The 15,328-nt window shown below is 45.0% G+C and overlaps 1 protein-coding gene across 3 annotated transcripts in view; it reads right to left on the bottom strand.

The window, feature by feature from the left end:
• The window catches only part of LOC118094367 (integrin alpha-X-like), a 28,886-nt gene extending 15,354 nt beyond the window's left edge, over nucleotides 1-13,532 (bottom strand). Inside the window, exons 1-11 of one of the 3 annotated variants that reach the window (XM_060281712.1) lie at nucleotides 13,346-13,532; nucleotides 11,890-11,995; nucleotides 10,437-10,544; nucleotides 9,619-9,683; nucleotides 9,344-9,458; nucleotides 5,325-5,458; nucleotides 3,565-3,715; nucleotides 2,584-2,734; nucleotides 1,728-1,801; nucleotides 674-806; nucleotides 90-238 (exon numbers count right to left, since the gene is read on the bottom strand). In XM_060281712.1, coding sequence (XP_060137695.1) covers nucleotides 90-238; nucleotides 674-806; nucleotides 1,728-1,801; nucleotides 2,584-2,734; nucleotides 3,565-3,715; nucleotides 5,325-5,458; nucleotides 9,344-9,409 — 858 coding nt within the window. In that variant the 5' untranslated portion in view covers nucleotides 9,410-9,458; nucleotides 9,619-9,683; nucleotides 10,437-10,544; nucleotides 11,890-11,995; nucleotides 13,346-13,532. The remainder of the gene's footprint in view (nucleotides 1-89; nucleotides 239-673; nucleotides 807-1,727; nucleotides 1,802-2,583; nucleotides 2,735-3,564; nucleotides 3,716-5,324; nucleotides 5,459-9,343; nucleotides 9,459-9,618; nucleotides 9,684-10,436; nucleotides 10,545-11,889; nucleotides 11,996-13,345) is intronic. The other 2 variants (XM_060281711.1, XM_060281713.1) reach the window with 2 other exon arrangements.
• Nucleotides 13,533-15,328: the final 1,796 nt, after the last annotated feature.

Here is a 15,328-nt window from a genome sequence, read left to right as displayed (position 1 = left end):
CTCACCTCCCTTCCAGGTTCAGAATCTTTCTGCACAGTCTCTCCATTCCACCACCAGTCTCCTTTGCTCTAGCCCAGCTCGGCCCATACCTGTTCTCCAATAGCCTCTGCCATCAGCTGCCACTTCCCACTCCTGGCCACTTTCTCAAAGAGAACCACTTTGCCCACGTAGTCATAGCGGGGGGCTCCCACTACAAGGCCACTTCTCCCATTGAGCAGGACAGCTTGAGAAGAATAGCCTAGAGCAGGGGTGTGCAAAAGATTGATTGGGATCTCCTGGAACATCTCTGGCTGCTTTGCAAGGGTCTCTCCCTCTCGACTACCCAGTGGCAGATCAAAACAACATTCTTCCACCTAGATAGCAAGTGACCCAAGGTCACTTCATGGCTGACTGGGATTTCAGCCGGGATTTCTGCGGCCCTGGCATGATGGGGTGGGGAGAAGGCAGCAGAAGCTGGTCCATTAGGGTGAATGGGGCACTGCCCCACCAACCTCAGTCTACCCTCAGCCAGCCCCCAATCTGCCTCCTTTCTTATTTCCAACCAGTCAGGGGGTGGCTCTGCCTGTCATTGGGTCTGGGCCCCACCTACTGCTGTTCTCTCTCCCTTCTGCCCCAACAGTCCTCCCATGGGCACCAACCACCACAAGGTGGAGAGTTTCATTTTAATACTTACCAAGATAAGCATTCTTCATCTCCTCAGTGGCGCTGGAGGCATTAAGAAAGCTTGGGTCTCTGTTACTGTTCTGATACAGAAAAATGCCTCCAGACCAGTCATATGCTCCCACTGCTCCCAAGACAGAACCATCCTAAATCACGGCAGGCAGCACAGCAGGAAAAGTTGTTCACAAATCAACATCAACAGGAGGGGAAAAGTAAAAAGGAGGATTAGAGAAAAATGAAAATCTGAAAGATGGGGGGGGGAAAACCACCCCAAACCCTACAACTGCAATTGAGCATTACAATAAGTAGCACTACCACTGCTGAGCCAGCCATCTTTTCCCCCTTTTGCCCACAGGATCATGCATCCAGAACCAGCATGGTTGTGTGATCCTAAAGCAGTACTGAAAATTTCAATCATTTTAAACTTGTTGCTAACTGGGGTTGAATTCAGTTACCTGTGAATATTCACTTTTGATTTTATAAGCAAGTTTCTGACATTCAAGGTTGCAAGTAAGAAATATCTCTTGTGGTCATGTCCTCCCTCCATTATTCTTTAAGACAAGAACATCAGGCTATAAGATGAGCGCTCCTGGAACATCCCCATGGCCCATTTAATCCAGCATTCTGTTCTCACAGTAGGCAGCCTATGTAAAGCATGTAAGCAAGACCTGAGCACCAGAGCACTCTCTGAATACCAGCAGCTAGTCTTCAGAAGCATACCATCTCCAACTTTGTATTTCCCTTCACCGAGGAAAATAGGTCCATGCTGATGGAACAACTGAATACAGTAATAAAAACGGGGTGTCAATGCAGTTCATCTATGAATATACTTCATTAACAAAAATCATTCTGCTTGCAGGCATTTAGGACTCTCCTGGATTCTTCAGAATATTGGAGACTAGACTGTTCTGGGAGAAGTGCAGGGAACTTTCTTCCTCCTGAGGTTGCTGTACAACTGCCACCATCCCCGGCCATTGGCCATGCTGACTGGGGCAGATGGGATCTGTAGTTCAGCAAGATCTGGGAGAACAAAGATTCCACACACCTACTCTAGGGGCCAGACTCACCCGAGTCAGTAAGGCACTGAATCCTTCCTGGGACATTTCCATCTGGAAGGAACTGCTGCTCTGGAATTGGGTACCTGCAAGGAGGGGTGGGGACAGGACACAGATAAACAGGAAGAGCACATAGGAGAGGTTATAAGAAAACCCTGTATTTGAATTGCCAAATTTCACTCAGGTGGAATCTACACAGATATAATAAATAAAAAACGCTGTGAAAATGCTTAAATTTCTTTTTTTTGAAAAATACATTGAATTTGGCATAGATCACTGTCACCATCTAGTGTCACATTTGTATATTGCACTTTGCAACACATTTAAAACACTATTTGTAGCTGTATAGTTCAGTCCACAATCTCCAAGCTGTGAGAGGTTTCAGGGGTGCCAATGCTCAACTCAGGTTTGGCTTCCCTAGAATGAAGCTCACTGGAATCATAGAATTGTAGAGTTGGAAGGGACCACGAGAGTCATCTAGTCCAACCCCCTGCAATGCAGGGATCTTTCGTAAATCTGCGCCTGTCAAGAGTAATGCTGTAAGCCCCTCTATTGTAGGCTCAGGTTGCATATATGTGTAAAGAAACCATATATCATAAAGAAACCCCAGTCTTCACTGTAGAAGTGGTGATGTCTTGGTGACGTGGTTTTACTTACACTACAGGCTAAGCAGAAGGTAAACGAGCTAATGGCATTAACACTCCAGTGGATCTTGCTCTCCCATTAGATTTTTGGGCAGGGTGGGACCAAGCCATGGCTTTGGATTCAACACAAAGAGCAATTCAAGTCTCTGTGGCTCTTTCTCAGCCACTTGAATATGAGATTGCCCCCCAAGGCCTCCTCTATGTGCTAAAGTTCCTGTTATTACCTTCTATGGCAAAGATCTTATCCTGCAGCTGATCCTGGATGCCTTTCAGGGCATCAAAATTGTGCACTGCAAATACATGCTCATTGTCAGGTTCAGAAGCGATGGCATTCAGCTCTTCCCTGGCACGTTCAGTTGAGAAAGCATTGCCAACCTTCATCAGACGGAAGAGAGAAAAGATGTGAGCATTTGGTTCCTATGCAGGTGAACAATCCACTTGGCAGGAGGGCAGGTAACTGAACTAGCACCCTCCATCTCTATGAATTTTATGTTCTAAGGGTATATCTGTACTTCATACTTAGGGTAGATCTAAAACATACATTTAAAGTACATTCAAACATCATGGCTTCCACCAATGAATTTTGGTAAATGTAGTTTGTTATGGGTGCTGGAAGCTGTAGCTCTGTGAGAAGATGACCATAGTTCCCAGGATACTTTGGCAGAGGTCATGAGCATTAAATAGACATTGAATGTGCTGTAAACATATGGTGTAAATCTGCCCTTAGACCAATTTTACGAGGAAGTCCTAGAAGTCTGAACAAGTGGGTGGAGCACTGGTGCCAGTAAGGGAGAGGTGGGGGGCCAGAGCTCCCCCAAAATTTCCATTGAAAGTCTGGACATTGACTTAATTTCCAAAGAAGGGTATCAGTCAGTCATTAAAATGATTTGGGCTTCTTAGCTGCAATTTTGCTATTCTTACTTCAACAGAGGGGTAGGTGGGGTTGGTGAGCAATGTGAACAGGGGCACAGCCCCAACTATAAAGCATAATGAGCTAAATGCTCAGGAAATGTGAAATTCTCTCTCTTCCCATGTTGCTGGGTAGCACTGCCAACAAGAAAGGCTATAAACATCCAAATAAAAACAATTAAGTAAGCAAAAACAAACAAACTGATTTTGAGGAAATTCATATACACACAGTGTGTTCAGACCTTTGGTCCATTTACTGTTTAGTAAACCTAGAAGACTCCTTGCAAAATCCTCACCCCAATAGCATAACGGATTATCCCTGCTCGTTCAGCCTCTGGCACCACATTCCAATACTGAAGTCGATCATTTTTTTGACCATCTGTTATCACAACAAGAATCTTGGTAGATCCATTTCTGGAGCCTTTCCTTGGGATAAAAATCTCCCTCCTTGGAAAGAGAAGAGAAGAACTGGATAAGGACTTCATTGTTTGCATTTCCCTAAAGCAGCCTAGAGGAGAAAACAAGAGGGGATAGAGTAAAGATGTAACGCTAGGGAGGAGAACCTGTTTCCCTCCAGATGTTGCTAGCCTACAGCTCTCCTCATTCATCACCATTGGCCATGTTGGCTGGGGCTACTGTCCAGGAACATATAGAAGACTACAGAGTGCCCATCTCTGAAGGCAACCTCTTTAAAAACAGGCTTCATGCATTGAACTTAAAGGGGGTCTAACTGTATCAAAAATTGCTTCCTAATACAAATGTGAAAGCCTAATTGATGATGCTCAAATGTTTCCTCAGTTTTCTCCCCCATGGGCACACTGATCAGGCATTAACTTACAGTGCTTCCCCAGCAGACATATAGTGTGGAATTGCCATTCTTCATCCACTCACTTTTTGTGGTGCATCCACACATTGCCTAATCCAGTCATTGCCATCTAGTATTTTCCCTGCAGTTCTTCCAGTTATTTGTAGACAACAGAAAGTCTGACTTTTCCTAGAAGTAGCTTTCCCAGAAGGGGAAAATAGCAGAATTTCCACAAGTGTAAATGCCTTTACAGTAATGTTATTCTTAAAGGTAAACGTAAAGGACCCTGACAGTTAAGTCCAGTCGTGAACGACTCTGGGGTTGCGGCGCTCATCTTGCTTTACAGTGGTGCCTCGACTTACGAATTTAATTCATTCTGAAGGCACCTTTTCGAAAAATTTGTAAGTCGAAAAGTGCCATTGGAAACGCGATTTCCCATAGGAATGCACCTACAAATTCGTAAGTCGAAAAAACCCTATCTAACACCGCTGCGGTTTCCGTTCGGATGTCGAGAAATTCGTAAGCGTGCGGCCATTTGCCCCATTCGTAAGTCGAAAAATTCGGTTGTCGAGTCGTTCGTAAGTCGGGTTACCACTGTACTTGCCAAGGGAGCCGACGTTTGTCCACAGACAGTTTTTCCAGGTCATGTGGCCAGCATGACTAAGCCGCTTCTGGAGAAACCAGAGCAGCGCACAGAAACAAGTAGATAAATAGGTACCGCTCCGGCGGGAAGGTAAATGGTGTTTCCATGCACTGCTCTGGTTCGTCAGAAGCGGCTTAGTCATGCTGGCCACATGACCTGGAAGCTGTACGCTGGCTCCCTCAGCCAGTAAAATGAGATGAGCGCCGCAACCCCAGAGTCGTCCGCGACTGGACCTAACGGTCAGGGGCCCCTTTACCTTTAAGCTAACTGAACTGAGCTGAGAGCTAAAGTTTGGACAGAGATAAAGAGAGGGAGTGGGAGATAGTGTTGAAGCTGAGAGTGAAGAGGATGAGCCCTGAACAGCAAACTTCTAGTTCTTCTCCCAGCCTGTAATATTAATGAGCTGTTGGGACACTTTTGAATTTAATTTTTTTATTTGATATTGGACCACAATGATGTTGGAACACTTTTAAAACTCTTCACAGGTCCCTAACCCAGCAATTCATTCTGATAACAAAACTGAACCATTATTCATGCCTAGTTTGTGCCTAAAAAGGGAAGAGAAGGAGCAAGGTGTTTCTGCAGAGAAATAAGGATCTTGGACATACACAACTTTTCTGATGGCAGTGGCTGTATAGGTCATGCCGCGACTTTGTGTGACACCCAAGACATTATTAGACGGATCTGGAGCATTGAAATCAAAGTGTTCTGTGAAGTCATTGGAATACTGTGCTAGGGCAAACTAACAAGAGAAAGACAAAAAGGGAGTTAATGAATAGGGTTACATGGTCTCCAGAGGTCCAAGGTACCCTCTTACCTGGGAAGAAGCCCCACTGAACTCAACAAGACAATTACTTCTGATTAGAACATAGTAGATTGTACTGTAAAAGACCCTCAGTGAGTGAAACCTGGGAGCTGGCTGAAGTAGCATGCCAAGCCCCTCGATTAAGATCTCGTCCACACTTCCATTTTTGCCACAGGTTCTAGGCGCAGGTCCATGATTTGTAGGCACAGGTATGAGCAGTTTCCCTCTTTTTTTGTCCCACCAGTTTCCCACAAGAAAACCCGCTGTTTGCCACTGAATCTAAGGAAGTGTTTGGCTTTTAAACATTTGCTCTGATTCAGCAGTAAAAACATGGGTTTCCCCAGGGAAAGTGCAGAGACACACAAAAAAGTGCTTGGACACCGAACTGGAAAGCCTGGACCTGTGCCTAGAACACAGAGCAAAGGTAAGTGTGGATGAGCTCTGAGGCTGACTCTTCAGGGGAGGTGTGGGAAACCTTTGGCACTTCAGATGTTGCTAAACTACAACTCCCAACAGCACCAGCAAGCATAGCCAATGCCTAGGGATGGTGGAAGTTATAGTTCAGCAACATCTGGAGGACTAAAGGTCCGCACACCTACTCCAGGACCTCAGGCAGCGCTCTGTCACATGATCTTGTAACCAGTCCTTTTAACTGGAGAATAGAAGCTGGAAATTTCTGCATGCAAAGCCTGCTGCCCCCACCACTGACAGAGAGCCTTGGATGTGCCACAAGCAACACTTGCAGGATTGTCAAACTTTACAATTAACATGTGGTATTAGTGCAGTTTCCTGCACATGGTTCACAGGTGGGTGGGAAACCAGTTACTTTCATCAACAGCAAAAACACCTCTTTCCCTCTTGCATTCACAAGTGACAGAGGGCTGGTTAACAGAGTGTCCTGCTCACTCACATTGTAGCCTGCCCAAAAAGTGATTCTCTGTGGTGGCATTGGACCAGGGGGTGGAGGAAGGGGGTGCAGTGGGTGCAGGCTGCCCCGGGTGCCACCATTGAGGCGGGTTACAAAATGTCGGGCGGCACTCACCATGGGGCCTGCAGCATGCCCGAGCCACGCTCTCCTGGGAGAGACACGGTGGCTTGGGCGCACACAGGTTCTGCACTGTCCAAACTGTCCGCCCACTGCCTCCCTGCCCAGCTGTGGGTGGCTGAGTAGGAGGAGGCAGGCAGAATCTGGAGGCCCCACGGTGCGCACCGCCCCTGGGCACACCGCCCCAGGCACCCAAAGGCTTCCTCCACCGCTGCATTGCGCAGAGAAATAGGTAATGTTTGGCTGGTTCTATACTTGGAAGTGGAATGAGGTGGCAAAATAGATTGTACCACTTTCAGGCTACAAATCTGGGGATTCCACTTTTGATTGTGAACACAAACATAGGCACCCAGCAAACAAACAAAATATGAGCGCAGCTGAAAAAAAATTCTAGCCTAGCCCTTTGAATGCTATGCTGGTTTTCTATTTGCAGGGAGGGAGTTTAATTTTAAAGTAAGTGTTGTTGGACTCACATGGCCATCAGTGCTAGCTAGCATGGGATGATGAAAGTTGCAGTCATGGATTCCTCACTATGGCTTTAAAGGCTCCTTGCAGTTTTGTCCAATAACATGCAGAGGGAGCTAGGTTTAGGGGAAATCCCACCTGTGACTTCTTCTGTATCACAGAGGGTGCTCTTCATGCATGCAAGTTTTTCACAACATCTGTGCAACATGAAGCCCATATCCCCACTGCCATTTAATCAGGATTTACCCTTTCCATAGAAAATAAATTAAATTATAAACAAACTTGCTGCTATCAATCCATTTGCAATACAGTATATGAACAATCTGTTTGCAATATTATGTCCCTATCTGGAAGTACCCTAACTTGAATGTGCATGAACTTTGCCAAGGAAACTCTGGGATGTTTTGCCACTGCAGACACATTTCAACGTCACATCAGGAAGCCAGTAATTCTGTATGCTGGTCCCATTCAATCTGTCAAGATGGAAGAAACCCAAACATGAGAATTTTGGCGGTAAAGATGTGGCAGTGACAGATCATCTGGCATGCAGCCCTAGTATGTATCAGCTTTCAATTCACTGATAACATATGACAGCCACATGAACATTAAAAAAGAGTGCAATGAAATGCTATGCATGCTACTTAGATCCTTTGATTTTAATGAGCCTACTCTGAGCATGACTAACTGGATCTCACCCAGAGTTCAAAGCATATTCTGAATTCTCTAAACCACTTTTTAAGTTAGTTAAGTTATGCACACAGCAGGCACTTCCCAAACCTAGTTTGTTTTCTGTATAAAATTGGAGACACAGTTTCACTCTAACACCCCAAAGGGACTACATTTAGAGTAAGGAAACAAACTGCTCTCAAAAGAGCCCACCACCAATAGTGACTACATGTCACTATTCTGGCTACATCTCTTCAACCCACTTAAGAACCACAAACTCAAACTAGCAACTCATGCAGATATGCAAGAGACAGCCTTCTCCAAGGAGAGAGTGATTTGCTGTGCCTCTGCACCGGGACTCACTGGTGGATGTAACCACAGCCAGCCAACGGTGCAACAGAAAAACCTGGAATGAAGACTTATGCAAAGATGCAGCAGATAGCCTTATCTGTGGGTGAGTGATTTGACTCACAAAAAAACTCTCATGCTTAAAATAATGCATTTAGTACACTCGCAAAAGCCCTCCTACTAGTTGGTGGACCCAGGAATGCAGGTTTTATATGAGGAACTGAAGTGTTGCCAATACCCACACCTAACAGAAGGTGCCTACATAGGGCTAGTGCTGGTCTTCCTCCCCCCCAGGAAAGGACTGACCTCCCAAAACACAACAAGATTGCATGATAGTGCCCTCCAGCACCCCCCTCATGTCCATTACCCGTGTATTTCTGCCAGACAACCTCTTGATGACCGCAGAGACAAACCACTTCATTCTTTCGAAGTCCTGGTTACTGACGCTGCCTGAGCCATCAATCAAGAACACAATATCTGTTGGGTGGGTAGTGCATTCTGGGGGATAGATAAAGGAACATTTCAATCTACCTTATATTCAGTGGTGTGGTGGTAAATTCTGAAAGCTCATCATAACGGCCACACCACCAGAGTTTATGAACTCCCCAAAGGAAAGTCCAAAAATGCAGGCAGCTGAGTTGATCCATTCTTATACACACACATGTGTACTCCAAAGTTTAACAATACATAGCACATAATACCCAATTCACTAGGATCAGCACAACTGCAATCCTATGCCCAGTTTCCTAGGAGTGATTTCTATTAAGCAAACCAATGCATTGTTTCTTGAGGGTAAGAAATGGTGCTTTCTTATTTCTGATTGGGGATCTTTGTTGGATTGTACCTAGTCTCCTGCCTGCATGTCAGACATGAGGCGCCTTAATTTTCACTTCCTGAAACAATTGCAAACCAAAACATGCCATCCTTCTAAACTTGCACTTCTCCAAATTTTGCAGTGCAGTTCTCCAATCAAACAATGTGTATACATAAATGTGTATATTAGGGGAAAGTGTGCATAAAAATACATATTATGAATGAAAATAACATGTAAAATGCATTAAATAGGTAAAACTGCTTGCAAAAATGTGTATATTAGGAGAAATCCACGCTAAAATACTGAAAAATTTTCATAAGGACTTTGAAACACACACACACACACACACACACAGAGAGAGAGAGAGAGAGAGAGAGAGAGAGAGAGAGAGAGAGAGCGCACTATGGAAATGCGAACTCAACTTGAAATTTGCAAATTGAGAGTCCAAGAGCAATTGACAGATTCACTCAACCCAAGGTCTCACCTGGTAAGATCTCTGGAAACTGCTGGAACTTTTGGAGCTTTTGATCCAGAAGGAAACAGTAGCCATTCATATACATGTTTGTTCCACAGGCCCGGTGTACTGTGGGGCCACACACCTTCCAAGTGAACAAAGAGGGAGTTTTCATGATATGTTCAAATTTGCTGAGTATGCTATTTGACTAGGAGAGGATTTTAATCTGGCCCCATTCAAACTCAATTCTTTCCCTCCAACAATGCCGATTTCTCACCAGAGTGCAAATATATATATGAATTTACCAAGATTTGAGAATTCCTGGCAACCAAGGACAGACCAAGGGACATATTGACAGCATCTATAGGCCCTGAAAGAAATAATAGTAAACATGCTGTGATTATTAATTGTTAAGAAGGAAGAAGAAGAACTATATTAACCCAGTGGCAGAGCATTTGCTTTGCACTCTGAAGGTATCAGGTTCAATCTCCAGGTAGGGCTAGGAAATAACCTTCTCTGAAACCCTGTACAGCAGCTACCAGACAGTACTGAGGTAGATTGATAGGTCCTTGCCCTAAGGGGCTTACAATCTAAAAACAGGTGCAGGGAAACAACAGAGGGCATGGAGAAGTGGAAACAGAGATAAACAGGGGGAGACAACCTGGTACCTTCCAGGTGCTGTTGGGCAGCAAGTCCTGTCATCCCTGGCCACTGACCATTCTGATTGGGACTGATGGGCATTGGAGTCCAACAGCATCTGGTGGTCATCAGGTTGGCAAAGGCAGCTTTATAGCAATCTCAGATCTGTAGGGAAATGTCTGGGGGCCTCACTCTGACCTCAGGCTACTATAGCCTTACAATTTGGAAACTAGTCTCACTTCCTCCTCTTTGTCGCTTCCCACAAGATTTCACTTCTTTTGAACTGAGCTCAGACATCCTGCCTCTCTCAGACAATCCAGCCCCAAATTCTGTAAAAAACCTCACTCACTCCTGCAACAGCGACCACAAGCCCAAGCTACCCTGCCTGACCCCATACCTCCCTCTCTCCTCTCTCTGAGAGAACCTGGACCACCTTTTGGCTTTTCCCAGATAGGACCAGCTTCATTTGAAACTTAGAAGTTACCTACGTTGGATGCTAATCTCCGTACAGGCACTTGAACTGTAGGTGCACCGGTAAAGTTTACCCATTTCGTTCACTCGTCCATGCTGAAGTGGGGCACCGACAAGCACCCTGAGGTGAGGGGGGGGAGGCAGGTGATTAGTATCTATACAGTGACACTTTATGATGTAACCTGAGCCAGGTGTGGGGAACCTTTGGCCCTTCAGATGTTTCCACAACTCCCATCACCACTGACCATTGGTCATGTTTGCTGGAGGTTGTTGGGAGTTGTAGTTCAGCAGCATCTGGAGGGCCATGGGCTTCCCAGTCCTGCCCTAAGCAAAGAAAGAAAAGACAGTGCTCTGCCAAAAGGAGTTCACGAGAGAACAAAGAGAGAACAGAGAGAAGGGAGCAGCCAGCCAAGAAAACAAAGAATGAACTTGAGCCAAACCAGTTACTTCAGCTTTTCTTCAGCTGAGAAACAGCAGTAAGGCATCAGGCCAAAAGCTGCTCAGACAAGGTGGGCTTGGGAGGGAGAGGGAAGTATGGGGGGGGGTCCATGCACAGGTAGGGATGGGAGAGAAATTACATTCAATTTGCATTTTAATAAGAAATAAAAAATTCGCATTTCTTGAACCAATACATGGACTGAAATACAGCTATCCTTCACAATTCACATGTCTCAAAATTTCACAATGCAGTCCTCCATTAAAGTAATGGGTAGAATTCAAAGTAGCACTAAGGAAATAACTCCATCAGTGCGAGCATTTTTGCTTGCCTGATGGAACTATCTCCCCTCTCCTCACTCCACACACTGTTCTGGGGGTTTTCCAACCCCATCTCTGAGCCAGTGTGTGTGGGGGGGGGGGTGTATGGAGGAAGAGAGGGGAAAGAACCATCACACTATCAGGACTTGTTGCACTGACTCCCACCAGTGCAACTATTTAGTTGAATCTATCCAAACATGCACAAAAATGCATGGGGGAAGTGTGCATAAAAAGCCACACATTCATGAAAATGCAGTTCAAATGCAGTACATGTTTCCTAGCATTAGTCAAAGCTGAATGCAAAAATGTGATAATTAGAATTTTGCACCAAAGTGTTGAGGATTTGCTACAGAATTTAAGATTGGAGAAATGAGAAACAGAAATTGAAATGAACAGATTCATCCATTCCTATAGACAGAATAGCACAAAATAATCTTAACAGTCATTCAGGAGAAAAGGAAAAACTTGAAGCAACTGTGGGTGGTGGAGCTGAAGAAATATAGGTTGCAAGTAAGGGAGGACAGCCTAGGAAGTTAGGGGTCAGGTCAGTCCACTGAAAATGTCACTATGCATACAAAAAGTGTTGCCAATTAAGGGCCTTGGTGTCTTTGTTCCCCAGTGACCATTTGCCATTTTTTCATCTTCCTTCTGAGCCCTCCTCCCATCTTCCCAGTAACCCTGTCCCTGACACCAAATCAGCTTCTTCTTACTCATTCCTGGTCTGTGCCACGCTGCTCCCAAAGCTCGGAGTTCTTATCTGAAAGATGGTTGGTGTAGCCACATCCACGTTAAATCCGCAACACTGCGACATCAGCACTGCAAGAGTTAAAGGGACTCTCAGTACACTACTTATACACACTCACACCATTCCAGGTTGATTTTTTTAAAAAATATATATATATTGTCTTTTCCAGATACAACAAGAAAAGTGGGGACCGTTCCCCACAAGAGAGTACATCAAAGTTACTACTGTAAGGTGTTTAGATAGGACATCATTACACATACTAGTTGAAGGTTTATTTCCATAGATCTCCATGAGATGTTGGAGGCTTCTATTCATGCTCATTTTGAGATACGTGAGAAATAAAGATAGATCAAGTTGGATAAAGGGCATCTGTAACAAACAAACATTTGTCAATTTGCCCATGAAAATCAAGTCCCAAAGTTTTCCCAGCCAAGCCTCAAATCTGTATCCAAGGAATACCAATAGTTGGTTATAGTATGCTGTGGTGCAACAGTCATGAGACGAATAATAAAGTCCTTATGGGAAAGTCTGAGGCATCTGAATCAACCCCTCCAGGTTAATTAACCCAGAACAATTACTATTGTTGCTCAGCATTGGAACTGAGTTAAGGCTCAGATCTAGACTTCAATCTAGTCTGAAGACAATGTGTTAAGGCAGGGCAGTTAACAGCATGGTGATGGCCCTCCAGATTTTGCTGGACAACAGCTCCCATCATCCATGGGATGAGGCTACCTGGGACTGATGGGAGTTGGAGCCCAACAACATATGGAGGGTACCACATTAGCTATCCCTGGAGCATGTAATGAAATACTAAAGGCAAAGGGGAGTCCTCATGGAGCTGAAAGCAATTGGTCTGGGGAATGGATGCTGAGGGAAATTATTTACAGTAATTCAAATTTACATTCCTACAAGAATCTCAAAAGGTTGCTACAAGCAGGGCCAATAAAAAAAAACTTTCCAGTTCTCATCCAAATTGTCCCAAATTTTCTCACATTCTATTCATTTGATTGTACGTACATAGCTTCTCTCTTTGATGAAGAGAACACACAAAGGACAGAGTTAATGTCAGAGTTGTCCCTACTCTGTAGCACGGTCATCGTGTGAATTGTGTGTTTGTGGAGCAAATGAGGCTACAGCAAATTTATTTCAAACATTGAAGCCGTTTCAAGCAGGTGAAAAGAAGTAGCAGGAAGCTTTTTCTTCTTTTTTAAATGCTGCTCCCGTAGAATGCAAGGAGACAATACTAACTTTGACTGTCATACAGAGTTGTTGTTTTGCAATTAGGTTTCACAAGAAATAGATACACTTTGTGTTTTTTTCTGATCTCAATTTGGACCGAGCTGGTTGCTTTTAAAAAGATTTGGATGAGCACCCACCCACCCGAGTTCATACCCTCAGACTCCCTTGCTGTTATCACTCACCTGTGCCCAGGTAAAAAAGCAGTGCTGGAAGATCCATGCCTAGTATTTTAAATACTAGTATTTAGACTGGGATGAAATGACCAGTGGAGGAAAGAAGAGTAGAAAAGCAGGGAGCCCAACAGGCGATGGGGCTGCTTTGAAGGTAACTGGCAGCTAAAGAGCTGAATACGTAAAGTACAGAAGTGTAACTTTATCTGATACAGAGTCTGAGAAGAAAGCCCAGCCCTCAAGGGGAGGGCGGCGGACTAGAACAGAGTGTGTGAGTCAGACAGTGTGGCTACTAGGAGGAGGTGGGAAAATGAGCGAAACGGAAGGCCAGCAAGATCAGAGGCCAAAGAAGAGAGGGCTCTGAACTGCCATGTTAATAAAAGGAGGCTTTTTAAAATCACGGGCAGCTTATGCTGGGGTGAGAAAAATTAGACCTGCTTGTTAAATTCTCTCTCACACATGCAACTAGTTGTTTTGTTTTATATAGGAAGTGTAACAACAAAACTGAAAGGAAAGAAAAATAAAACATTAAAAGCTCACATTAAAAATATAATGACATCCATCTCAGTTTAAACATATTAAGCCCCATCTGCACTGTACATTTAAAGCAGTAAGGCAAAGGTAAAGGGACCCCTGACCTTTAGGTCCAGTCCCGGATGACTCTGGGGTTGCGGAACTCATCTCACTTTACTGACCGAGGGAGCCAGCGTACAGCTTCCGGGTCATGTGGCTAGCATGACTAAGCCGTTTCTGGCAAACCAGAGCAGCGCACAGAAACACCGTTTACCTTCCCGCTGGAGCAGTACCTATTTATCTACTTGCACTGTGTACTTTCAAACTGCTAGGTTGTCAGGAGCAGGGACCGAGCAATGAGAGCTCACCCTGTCATGGGGATTTGAACCGCAGACCTTCTGATCAGCAAGCCCTAGATAGCATACCACTTTTAATCTTTCCCCAAGGAATCCTGGGAACTGTAGTTTTTTAAGGGTGCTGAGAGTTGTTAGGAGATGCTTGTTCCCCCCCCCCAAAAAAGTGGTTTAACAATCAACCTCTCTTCCAAGGGAACACTGCACAAGCAGATGGGCAGCTGGAGAACTTGTAAAGAGTTGCAATCAGCACTGCAGTAGAAAGAGCCATTGATTGTTCGGGGAGCCAGTCAGTGGGGGGGACATGGGAGAGCTGGAGGAGGGGGAAAGTGCCTCAGAGAAGGCTGAACTACAGGCTTGAGGTGAGAGGTGAGAGTTGCTGCTGATAGATTTCTTCACTCCATATGAAGAAAAAGGTCAAGAGGAGAAGTTGGAGGTGTGTGCCTCTGCAAGCAGTCAGTATCTGGACAAGTGGCTGTGTAAGAGAAAGGTCAAGAAGAGAAGTTGGAGGCATGTGCATGTGCAAGAGGTGACTGGGAAGAGGAGTTGCCTTCAAAATCAGCCCTAAATGTCTCTAACCTCTTGGGATTTCTAGCACTAGTAGAATCTCTGTGTTGTCAGTGCATCTTCAGCCGAGGGGGCCACATCCACACCATACTTTTAAAGCACATGGCTTTTCTGCTAAAGAAACCTGAGAACGGTTGTTTGTAAAAGGTGGCGGGAGTCTTTGGGGAAAGCCATTTGCTTTAATTGTGCACTGAATAGGTTTTAATGTGTGGATGTGGCTAAGGTCTCACTGACTCAGAGGCCTCAGCAAAAGTACAGAACCCCTGCCCTGGCCATATGAGCCAAATTCTAGAAGCCAAGGTCCCTTTGGCCCCCCAATAAAATACTTGAGAGGGCTGCCCCCAAGAGTTGATGGGCATTGCCATTCAAACGGTCACATGCACTGCATCAAGTGATTGACTATGCATGGGGTGGGTGGGTTACTTGGGCCTTCCAAGTTGGCACCCCATTCACCCCCAATGCCACTGGAGTCAATAGCTCCTGAAACTGGCTGGGCTCTTTTAAATAGGCTTCACTTACATTCGGAGCTGTCCAGGATATTACCTCCTTTGCTTCTTTTGCC

This window comes from Zootoca vivipara, chromosome 13, assembly GCF_963506605.1.
Source record: "Zootoca vivipara chromosome 13, rZooViv1.1, whole genome shotgun sequence".
NCBI lineage: Eukaryota > Metazoa > Chordata > Lepidosauria > Squamata > Lacertidae > Zootoca > Zootoca vivipara.
Note: the sequence above shows the minus strand (reverse complement) of the source record. Positions and strands in the feature narration are given on the sequence as shown.